General features: G+C 41.6%; 1 protein-coding gene across 3 annotated transcripts in view; it reads left to right on the top strand.

The window, feature by feature from the left end:
• The window catches only part of STRN3 (striatin 3), a 101956-nt gene that overhangs the window by 32453 nt on the left and 57284 nt on the right, over positions 1-12219 (top strand). For all 3 annotated transcript variants that reach the window (XM_005299168.5, XM_005299166.5, XM_005299169.5), the window contains exon 2: positions 9639-9742. In XM_005299168.5, the coding sequence (XP_005299225.1) occupies positions 9639-9742 (104 nt within the window). The remainder of the gene's footprint in view (positions 1-9638; positions 9743-12219) is intronic.

Here is a 12219-nt window from a genome sequence, read left to right as displayed (position 1 = left end):
GGCTTTATCCTTGAGAATTGCAAACAGTCTTCAACTAAATGCTTTTCTCATTTTTGTAGGAAAGACTAATTTAAGACTTGTTGTGTCTTCAGGTGCTGGTTCCTGTGTGTATTCCACATGTGGATATGCCTGCACACCATGCGCCTGAGACTGGAAAACCTTGCAAATAGTGTCCCTTTGGTTTGCACCCACACCCTAGAACACCAAGAGTGTTAGGGGAGGTGCGCCAGTCCAACCACCTCTCTAATTTCTTCTTACTATCACATGGCCTGACTTGGAATCCTCTATATCTGGAGCTATCGTCACGTCCACCTTCATCTCTGTAAATATTTTTGTATTTAGTTGTTAGTAGATTTTAGTGTGTTTTATAGTACTTTATATAGTTAGTGCAGCTTAGTTTTTCCCCACTTCAAGGACCATCTCCTTTTCCCATTTGCTTCTGGGAGTAGGACTATGACCAGTATTCTGTATTCAAAAACTGTCTCCTCTGCCCTCCTTTTTGGTAAGTGATAACCACCAGTACGACCTTTGCTGTCTTGAGATGGCTTATCTGTCTGCCAAGTGTAGTATCTGTCACTCCTTCCCACCCCGGACCCGAGAGTAACAAGATCTCTAACTGAGGAAGCACCTCATGCAGAAAGCCATGAGATCCCAGTCAGAGCAGGCCAGGGAGCCCCCTCTACGTCAGTGTCAATCCTCGAGCAGCACCTCTCCAAGCATAAACACTAGAATAGAAGCCAGATCAGATAAATCTAAAGACCTGATGTCCTGAGAGTAAGGGTACGTCTATACTTACTTCCTGGTCCGGATGTAAGCGATCGATCTTCTGGGATCGATTTATTGTGTCTTGTCTAGACGCGATAAATCGATCCCGGAAGTGCTCGCTGTCGACACCGGTACTCCAGCTCAGCGAGAGGAGTACGCGGCATCAACGGGGGAGCCTGCCTGCCACATCTGGACCCGCGGTAAGTTCGGACTAAGGTACTTCAAATTCAGCTATGTTATTAACGTAGCTGAATTTGCGTACCTTAGTCCGAAGTGGGGGGTTAGTGTGGACCTGGCCTAAGTGGCACTCTCACAGACATAAAAACAGATCCTTCTTTAAGCCTGCTTCCAGAGAAGGGATCTCTCCCTGACTCCTTTCAAGTCTGGTGAGCCTTTATGCTCAGGTCCCAAGGCCTTAGGTCTCCCTAAGCCTCCTGACCATGAAGGGAAAGTGTGCAGGAGCAGAGCTCCAATGGTACTAGCCCTATTACTGATGCCTGGCCTGGCCTGGCCCCATAAGGACCCACAACCACAAAATCTGTCATGACACCAGATCTAGGAAAACTGTCAACTGGGACTCCTTTTATTCCAGGACAGGCTGAGACATATACAGATCTTCACTCTCCTGGACCCACAATCTCCTCTGCTTTCTGTCCTAGTCTTTGAGGGACATTTTCACCCCAGCAGAAGATGCTGCCTCAAGTAGAAAGAGTTAGCCGCCTAGTCCATCCATGAGCTAGAGCTTCCTCCCACTGATGGAGACAGATCTGGCCTTCTCATTGGCTGAATCCAGTGTCCAGGATGATCCATCACCTCCCCAACCCAGGGAGGTTCGCCAAAACAGGGCTTTGAGCATGGTTACCCTCCAATGCCTTGCCTGCCACTTCAACCAGGCCTTTGACCCTTCGTACTAGCCCCATTTGGGTCCATGGTATCCTTATGCACGATGTCTTGGATCTGTGCACTCTATCACAGAGTTGTCATTCCTCTCCTCCTAGACATCAGCTGCTGGCTGCGCAGGAGTACATGGAGGAGGAGGAGAAGGAGGAGGAGGAGAATGATCTCGATTTGTTAGTATAGGTGGTAACAACAGTGTATCATCTTCCTCACCCAATGAGGCAATTGTCCCATCTTCACCATTCCTACCTGATGACCATAAACAATATCAAGGAATATTGCAGTGTGTGGTAGCATTACTTCAGGTTCCATTAGAAGTTCAAAATAGGTAGCACAAGATTTTGATTATCCTGCAGCCCATTCAGGCAGTTCTCACAGTGAATGAGAATGGCTAGAGTAGTATGGCATACACCAGCAATGTGTACCCCAGCTTCTAAAAGGGCTGTGAAATGTTTATGCCTGCAATGGGCAGAATTCTTGTTCACCAACACAGCTCCCAATTCCCTAATATAACAGACAACCATGGAAAGCAGCACTCTAAGGCCGCCCTGTGGACAAAGAAGCTAAACACCTGGACCTTCTGGGGAGGAAGGTACTGTATTTTCATCCACCAGCCTCCAGTTCAGAATTTCTAACTACCAGGCTCTGTTAGTAAAATACAATTTTTCTGAACTAATTGAAGTTCCTGGAGGTCAGAAATAAAGTCCCACAGGATGACAGGGCTCAATTCCAAGCCCTTGTTGAGGAAGGTAGACTTGGGGCTAAAACCTCACTGCAAGCTACAGTGGACGCAGCTGATAATGCATCAAGATTTATGGTGATCACAGTAGTAATACAGCAACAGTCATGGCTTCACTTTTCGGGGTTCCCCAGGGAGGTTCAGAACCCCATTATGGACTTCTCCATTCCCTGGGCATGTATACCTCAGCCCTGAAAAGGAAGAATAATAAACAGGTCTATAAACCAAGGCCTCTTCCACAGCCTTTCTACCACCAGTGACCATATGAACTGCCACACAAGTGTCAAAGGGTACAGAGGCCAAGATATGCATCCCCATCTATCTCGATGACAGCCACCCAATCTCATCATCAGCTAAAGGTTACATTTGATGGGATGCTTGAGAGTTGTGACCTACCAATGGTGCCATCCCCACCTGTTTCTGAGGAACACTTTGGCCAGTTATTGTAGTTTGCCCACAACCAGAGGGCTATAGCAATGGACAAGCAGGTACTAGATATCATTCACTTTGGCTATACTGTGTCTTTTTTCTCCACCTACAAAAATCACCTTTCCAGCCCTTCTTCACGGACAACTCTCACAAGGAGATCCTCTGAAAGGATGGAGGTGGGCTCTCTCCTCTCACAAGGAACTATAGAGAAAATGTCTCCTCAGCATCAAGGGAAAAGGTTCTACTCAGCTATTTCACAGTTCCCAAGAAAAATGGAGGATAGAGGCCAATTTTTGACCTAGATCAGCTGGATATTTTTATTCACAAATTAAAATTTCTCGTCAGTAATTCATTTCTTGAAAAAGGACACATGGTTCACAGCTCTTGACACAAAATATATTTACTTTCATGTGGACATCCACTCATCATGACAGAAATCTTAGATTTCTGATAGGACAGGAACACTGCAAGTTCTGGATACTCCTGTTTGGTCTGTCAGCAGCACCTAGGGTTTTCATAAAGGTATTCAGTGGTGGCAGTACAGATGAGACGAAACAGCTACAGTCTTCCCATATTTGGACAGATGGCTTCTAACAGGCAGATCTCATCTGGAAGTTGTCGGCTACCTTGTCCTTTTCCTGTCTCCTGTCGTCTCTGGGAATCTGTGTGAACATGAAAGGGTCTACTCTGACTCCCACACAACTCATAGACTTTATAGGGGCAGCCATGGACTTGACTACAGCAAATACCGATCTCCTTGGGGACAGTGTTAAGGGCTTTCCCTTCACCCTTCCCCTGGCTCTTGTCACAAAGACAGAAAGCAGAAGACCAGGAGTCCAAAGGGCAGGCAATGCAGTCTTTATTGGGATTAATCAAGCAAGCATATCCATAGCTCTGCACACCGGTAGAGCTTTTTTCCCAATGTCTCCCTCCCCTTCCTTAGCAGGCATAATTATACCTGCAGTGCATGCCTTTGGTCCCACCCCTTACATTTTATGGTCATGTTCTGTTTTGGAGGGTCTTGGGTCTGGGGGCTTTAGTACCACCTCTTTTGTATCCATGGGAGGGGTAAGAAGTGAGGTTGTGCTCTGATCAGGGACAGGCATTTTTTTGGATTTTAGTGTTTCTCCCCCATCCCCTTCGTCCCTCCCAACTGTTTGCTTGACCTTATCTTGGGAGAGGAGTTGAGGCAGGACTGTTCAAGTGTACGCTCATATATTAAACTCCCACTCTATCGAGCAACACTTTAAGTCTGTCTCATCTCTTTTCACCTCATCTGCTTGTGAGCAGATGTAACACACAATGTCTTTGTTCTTTATTCACACACATTAAAAAAATCAAACCCAAAATTCTATCTCAGGCTAACAGGCCCATATACTAACAGGCAGATTCCATGCCACGAGCAGTCTGATAAAGCAAGTCACTCACTAACCCCAAACAGTCTAGATCTTTGTTTCTTTATTAGGCCACATGGCTTTCTGTACTTGAGTAACATGCACCAAGCTCCATCTCCATTGTCTGCAACCCTGGATCAAGTCAGTCTATATGCCAGAGAGTCACAGCATAGTGACAGTCTCCAACAGTGTCAGGGCTTCACTCACCTGGTGGATAAACTTGGAACATGTATGTGTTTTGAGTCCCTTTTTCTAACTCCCACACCTGACATGATGATAATTACAGATGCACCTGTTATAGGCTTGGGAACCCACATGGGCATCCACCCAGCACAAGGTATGTGGACACCTTGGAGTCAGGAGACACAGTCTCCTGGAACTAAGACTAGTCAGACAGGTCTGCAATGCATTCTTCCCACTCACGTGATCCCGTCACGGCCAGATAATGCCAGACAACATGATGACTGTCTTCTATCAAAACAAACAAGGAGGGGCAAAATTCCTCCCACTGTGCATATAGGTGATCAGCTTATGGAACTGATGAATATAGAACCTCATCAATTTCTGCAGGGTACATCCCAGGCACTCAGAACATGCTGGTGGACAGCCTCAGTCCACCTGGGAAAACATCTGTATGGACAGATGGGTTTTAGATATTACTCATTTTTGATTATCGTACAATTTCAGGCTATTCACCCTTACCATTCCTCTCCCTCTCCTTTTTCAGGGACCCCTTTCACTAATTGCTTCTATGAGAGGAATTTCAATGCTTGTTAGAACTTGGAGCTACAGAAGAGGTTTCCTTTCAATTAAAAAGAAAAGGTTTCTATTCTCATATTTTCCTTCTACCACAAATAAAATGAAGACGGTCGGGTCATTCTAGATTTGAGACTGCTCAAGACTTTTCAGAATGGTGACTCTTGTTTCTGTACTTTTGAAAACTCTACTGGATTGGTTTGCTACTGTGGATCTGCTTAATCCGTATTTTCATATCTCCATCCATCCTGCTCTAAAAAAAGTCTAAGATTTGTGATAGAAACGGCCCATTACCAGTAAATAATATTTGGCTCCAAGTGTCATGACAAAGTGACTGGTTATAGTGACTTGGTATCGGAACTGGAAAATTGTTCATCCAGACTTAGCATCCCTGTATCTGATAGCCTGGATATTAGCTGCTTGAATGCGGCTGAGAAAATCTGTTCTTAAGAAGTTCAGGACATTTTAATAAATAGTAGAAAACTTTCTATGGGAACTACTTACAACTGTAATTGGAAAAGATTTGATGCTCTGATCGGATTATTTCCCTTTTCTAGGCTGATTTTTCCTTTCATTTTAGATTACCTTCTGTCCTTAAAATCCTCTGGGTTATCAGTTAGTTCTATTAAAGTGAATCTAGCTTCAGTATCTGCCTGTCATCCTAAGATTAATGGTTTTAATATATTTTTCTCATTCTATTTCAAAAAGATTTCTTAAGGGTCTAGTTCAAGTATTTCCCCTATAAAGGATTCATCTGCTCTATGGTATCTGAATATTGTGTTGTCAAGTTTAATGAAAACCCTGTTTGAACCATTTGCTACCTGTCTGTTAAGTCTTGTATCCATGAAAACAGTGTTTTGAGTAATGATTATTTCTGCTCATGGAGTGGGTGGAATTAATGCTTTGATACCAGGTCCTCCCTATAAGATTTTTCATGGGGGATAAGGTTTCATTAAGGTGTCATCTGAGTTTCATGTTAATCTTACCTTAGACTTTAGTTCCTCTTATGCTGCTGACACATCAGGTAGACCAGTTCCAGTGGTGTTTGCTTTTCCTAATCTTGTATGAATATCTTTCACAGCTACCTTCAAATATCATCACCCTCCCCACATAGCAGAACTCTTCTACCTGTTAAATTTCTTTTCCATCCATGTACATCTTTGCATTTGTTGTTCAGTTTCCTATCTTCATAATCTTGGTTTTCTCTGCATTTACTTCCAGTCCATTTTTTACAGCTCCCTATTCCTACCTCTAATGTAAGGGCAGTCATTCCATTTGATGTCATACTTAGTAAAGCAGTGTCATTGGCAAAGTCAAGATCACGTATCTCATCTCTGCTAATCCATTTTACACCATTCATGATGCCTTTTGTTTCCTGCTTCATCACCAAGTCTATTGCTAATACAAAGAGAGTTGGTGATAATTTACACCTTAATCTAACTCCTGTCACACGCTCGAGCCACTCACCCAGGCCTGTATCCTATCTTACTGCGCGTCCGCTTCTTCACATAAACTCCTTACTATGTTGATCAGCTTGTCTGGCACCCCGTAGCTTCTAGCAATATTCCACAGGATCTTTCAGTAGACAGTATTGAAGGCTGCAAAGTCAGAAGAAGCAGCACAGAGGGGCGGCGTCAAGTAGCTCTAAAGAATAGTGAAAGACTTCTCAGGAAGAACCAGACCATCACAGGTGATGCTGATCAGGGACATTCATGGACAGATGTTGAAAATGCATGAAGAACAAGTCAGATGATAGAATATTTCCATTCTGTATTAAACTGTCCAGAGCCAACGATCATTCATGGGTTTGAGAGAAATGCCAGTGCTAAGTTAGAAATAGAAGAGGGACCAAGAACACCCGATGAAATTAAAGCAGGCATCAAAAGCCTGAAACAGGAGACAGCTCCTGATGTTTGACAGAATTCAAATTGGTATGAAAGGTGAAATTGTGAATGAGCAGCTAACAAAACTCTATAACCAAATATGGGTGAAGGAACAACTGTCCAAGACTGGAAATGATCATGGGATTGCAAAAAAAAAAAAAAAAAAAAAAGGGGGGGGGTGATCTTAATGAACAATCTGGAGAGGTATTGTACTACTATCAGTCTCAGACTAAGTATTGGCTATTGTTATGCTGAGTGGAATGAAGAAAACAGTAAATGAAATATTACAAGAACAGGCTGGGTTCCATAGATCATGTTGTGACCAGATATTCACTCTTTGACAGATCATCAAAAACTATTGCTTGGCAAAAACTCCTCTTAATTATGTTAATGAGCCAATTAATTAACCAATATTTTGTTCAAAATCTTACGCTAATAGAGAGGACTCTACACCCTTTATATGTAGATAGAGCTTTAGCTTTCTATCTGAAGAGGACTAAATATTTTAGGATTTCTTCCAAATCATTTTGTGACACATGCTCACAGAGTTAAAGGTTAAACCAATTTCTTCTCAAACACTTTTGAACTGGATTTTGTGATGTACTATATTCTGCTGTCACTTTTCTGGTCGGGATCCTTTGTTAGTAGTTAAGGCACATTGTACAAGAGCACAAGCTGCTTCTGTAGCTGCTTTTAATAATATCTTCTCTTTTGAAATTTGTAAGGCAGCCACATGCCTAAAGGAAACATTATGCAGTTGGCCAGGTATTTGTAGGAGATGCAGCCTTTTGTAGAGCAGTACTTGAACTCTTACATGAATACAGATCTAATACCCACCTCCCTCTGTTAACTGTTTTCTGTCTCCAAGAGTGGAAGGCATATTGTGACATTCTATACCTTGGAGGGGGTGGGAGGGAGTGTACTGTAATCCCCATATTCCTCATTTTCATATATTTGTGATCTTACATATAAAGCATGCCTTGTAAGGTATCAGGGGAAAGGTTTATGATCTGCTGAAAGTCTTTTTTCTCTCCATATACACCTCTACCCCAATATAATGCTGTCCTCAGGAGCCAAAAAATCTTACTACGTTATAGGTGAAACCGCGTTATATCGAACTTGCTTTGATCCACTGGAGCGCGCAGCCCCGACCCCCCGGGAGTGCTGCTTTACCGCGTTACATCTGAATTCGTGTTCTATCGAGTCGCATTATATCTGGGTAGAGGTGTATGTGTATCATTAATGCATATGAAGTTATGAGAATTGTGTTGTGTGGTGGTCACACAAGCATGCTGTAAGTTGCGGAATCAGCCAGATATTAGCTCCCCAGAAGCAACAGCAAGGAAAGTAACCAGTGCCTGGGCGGGGTGTCAAACAACCCATCAACAGCCATTGTCCAGCAAGGGAGCTACGATGCAATGACTCACCTGCATGAGGCCACACCAGGGGAATTGCTCAACCTTGCTTGGAGAGACTCAGCAGTGCTCTCCAGACATGCCTGGACTTGTGCTCCCCAAGCACATGGACTGAGAGTATAAAACAGACAGAGTGGACACATACTGGGCCCTTCTCCTGCCCCACCTTTTCTGAAAACAACCAAGTCACTGAGAAGAAAAGACTCCAACACAGGAGATTGGCCCAGGTTTAAGGAACAAACCTGTATATTAAGGACTGCAATATCCAGTGGAGTAAGAAAAATGGCTTAATCTAGTTACTGCCCAGTCTAATAGAGTTGAGAGTTTAGACTGTGTGCTCATATCTTTTTTTCTTTTGGTAACCACTCTGACTTGTTACACTTTGGCTTATAATCACTTAACATCTATCTTCATAGTTAGTTAATAAATCTGTTTGTTTATTTTACTGGAAGCAGTGCATTTGGTTTGAAGCATGTCAGAGACTCCCCTTGGGATAACAATTTCTTTGTTAAATTGACAAATTCCTATAAGCTTGCAGCGTCCAGCGGGCATAACTGGACACTGCAAGACAGAGGTTCCTAGGGTTGTGTCTGGGACCGGAGATATTGGCTAGTATCATTCGTTTGCAAGTAGCTGGGAGTGACTTACATGCCAGAGGCTGTGCGTGAACAGCCCAGGAGTGGGGGTTCTCACAGCAGAGTAGGATAAGGCTGGCTCCCAGAGTCAAGGATTGGAGTGGCCTAGCAGATCACCGGTCTAGATAACACCAGAGGGGAATGTCACACATATAAACACAGGTTTCAGAGTAGCAGCCGTGTTAGTCTGTATCCAGAAAAAGAAGAACAGGAGTACTTGTGGCACCTTAGAGACTAACAAATTTATTAGAGCATAAGCTTTCGTGGACTACAGCCCACTTCTTCGGATGCATATGCTCCCGAAGAAGTGGGCTGTAGTCCATGAAAGCTTATGCTCTAATAAATTTGTTAGTCTCTAAGGTGCCACAAGTACTCCTGTTCTTCTTTTTACACATATAAACAACTCAAATGAAGAAAAAGAGGTTACTTGTTCTTTGAGATGTGCTGTCTGTGTATTCAACAACCTGGCCTGTTTCCCCTCTATTGGAAGTCCTTAGAAGATTTCAACTGGGGAAGGAACTAAGTGTTTGGTCTGCCTTTCCCCTGTATGCCTTTGGTTGCATTAAAACATTCGGTGAAGCAAATATTTGTCAGTAATGCTTTCCGCTACAAGGGTTGAAACTAAATATTACCAAACAAACTCTTGTCATTCAGTGAACTAGATTGTGTTTATCTGTACTGCAGGTTAATGGAACAAAACAAATCTATTCTTTTTGTGTTTTCAGGCTCGGATAGCTTTTCTACAAGGAGAAAGAAAAGGTCAGGAAAACTTGAAGAAAGATTTAGTAAGAAGAATAAAAATGTTAGAATATGCATTAAAACAAGAAAGGTATGTTTTCATGTTCATTCTCCATTTTTTTGCCATCAATTTGGTTTAAACTGAAATTGAGTCTGCAATTCCTAAATATCCTACTGAAAAAATCCCTAAAACTAAAGGCCAATTTTTTCTTAAACTGGGTGTTTTGCTGGCCTACAGAAATAGAATTTTGTACTTCTGCTGCTGCCACAATAGCAGTCAAATAACGTTTTCAAAGTTGAATGTTATGATGTATGAAGAAATGTTGGTGTAGTATCCTGTGTTGTTGTATTAAACACAAAGAGCATTGTCCATTTTACCTTTCGTAAATCAGAAAATAACTGTGTGACAGAAAAAAACAAAACTGGAATCCACCACTGTTTTTCAGACTTCTAAAGACATAGAATAACTATAAAAAATTTACTGTGCTTCTCCTGCTCCATGTTATACAGACGAGACTCAGATCATAAAGAAAAGTAGTATTTTCTTTTTTAATCATTTTTTGATTCTTTGTTTCACAATGTGAAATGTGCATTTTACATTTCAAAGATCAGTATTCCTTAAGCATGAATGTCGCACTCTGAGGTGTTGTTTCTAAATGAGGCATATGAAGGCATATGAAGGTTACATAGCGAATACCTAACATCACTTGTTTCTCACCTATTAAACTAGTACTGGCACCTTAAGAATGTCACAAAGATTGTTTTGCATTTAGTGAATGTACATTATTGCTGCCCTTTCAAACCTAAACAATTTTCTATTGTATATTTTGGTTGAATGCAAAATATAGTACCTGTTTCAAAGATATTTAGGAATTTAGCTGGTGATATGACAATATTTTTAATGGTAGAGTCAAATTTAGTCCTCAGTTTGAATCTCTTACAAAGTAGGGAAGTTCCACTCAGTGTTACTCTAAGTATGCATTGAAGTGTGCCACCTCCTTCACCCAACTTAAAAATAAGTACATAAATAAATACTCCAACCTATTGTCTAGATCTTCAGTAACCCCAAACTATATTTGGCAACCGCAGTCAACTCAGATATATTTATCCATGCATGTCCTTGACATCTTCAGGCTAGTTGCCCAAGAATAATTCTGTCTGCATATCATCTTTCTTGACTATAGTGACTTGTATTCTAGATGAGTATTGATATGGTGAAGCAATTAAAAAAACTACCTTAAACGCTCCTTCAGTAGTCCCTTTCTAATAAAAATGGTTTTTGGTAGCATGATCTGGTCGGTCACTATGAAAGGATATAACTTAATTAAAAAGTAGTTGAAAGCTGTTATTGAGACTATTGGTAGAATTTTCAAAAGCACTTTTGAAAATGGGATCCAAAAGATCCCATTTTCAAAAGGGACATAAGCCCCTTTTGAAAATTTTATGTGAGATCACTAAATTCTTTTCAAACCCCTAAAAGAATTATTCTTCTTAGGGAAAGTCTGCAGATCCATTACAATGGGTCTTACATCTTCTTGCAGCTCCTTGGAGGCGTAAACCAGATCTGTCAGTCAAAACATGCTGGGAGTGGCCACATCCCTGAAGGGCTGAGCCAGCCAGTTTGAACTGCCTCCTGCAGCTGCAGGAAGGCTTTATCAGTTCTCCTGCTTGGAACAACAAAGCAACAGAAAAGGAATCATTTTTGTTCTTCTTAGTGGGTTTATTGCCTTCTAAGCATTACTGGGCTTCTATTTTTCTGACCAATCCCCAAGGATAGACGCTGGCAATACCTTTCTGTTACTGAGAGAGCTGGCTACAACAGCTTCCAGTGCATTGTCTGGGTCAGCCTCTCTGGCACAAATACCTCACAGGCAACTAGAGGAATAGAGAAGTCAACAGAAAAGGGCACAAAAATGCCAGGACTAACTGAACCTCCAAGTGCATTTTGTTACAAGGGAATGTCCTGTAACAGCAGTATTCCTGCTTAGTTTTTCTAATCTCCTACTATTTCCAACCTCTGCTTTAGTGGACAGTGCTTCTTGTCCATTCAAAGCAGACAGAGCTGTTGTTTCAGGCTGTCTGCAGACTGAGGAAGACATCATTGCATCAATGTACATTTCATTCACGTGTGGAACATTAGCTTTGCAACCACGAGTTTCCAGATTTTTTTTTTTTTTTAAATGAAGGCTAAGGTGTTGCAGAATCTGAATATGCAAGGAGGCCACATAAATGTATTAGGCAGACTGAGTGTTTAACAACTGTGATCTAATCTACATTTTAGAATTGTTTTATTGGCTTCTGATGAGAGAATATTGGTTTAATTTCTTGACTGCATATTCAAAATTAGTTTGCATATTAAAAACAAATCTTATCTAACACGAAGGATAGACTAATCACATCTTACAGTGTTTTCATTAAAATATAATTTGAAGTGATTACTTTCTCTGATCCATGTCCACTCAAATTGGATACCTATCTTATGTCTAGGTAGAAGATAAAATTGAATCTGTTATACATTGAAAGTATAGCTCTAAGATCAAAATTATAATTTCTTTCTTAAAATATTTG

The sequence above is a fragment of the Chrysemys picta genome, chromosome 4, assembly GCF_011386835.1.
Source record: "Chrysemys picta bellii isolate R12L10 chromosome 4, ASM1138683v2, whole genome shotgun sequence".
NCBI lineage: Eukaryota > Metazoa > Chordata > Testudines > Emydidae > Chrysemys > Chrysemys picta.
This window is presented reverse-complemented; position numbering and strand designations above follow the sequence as displayed.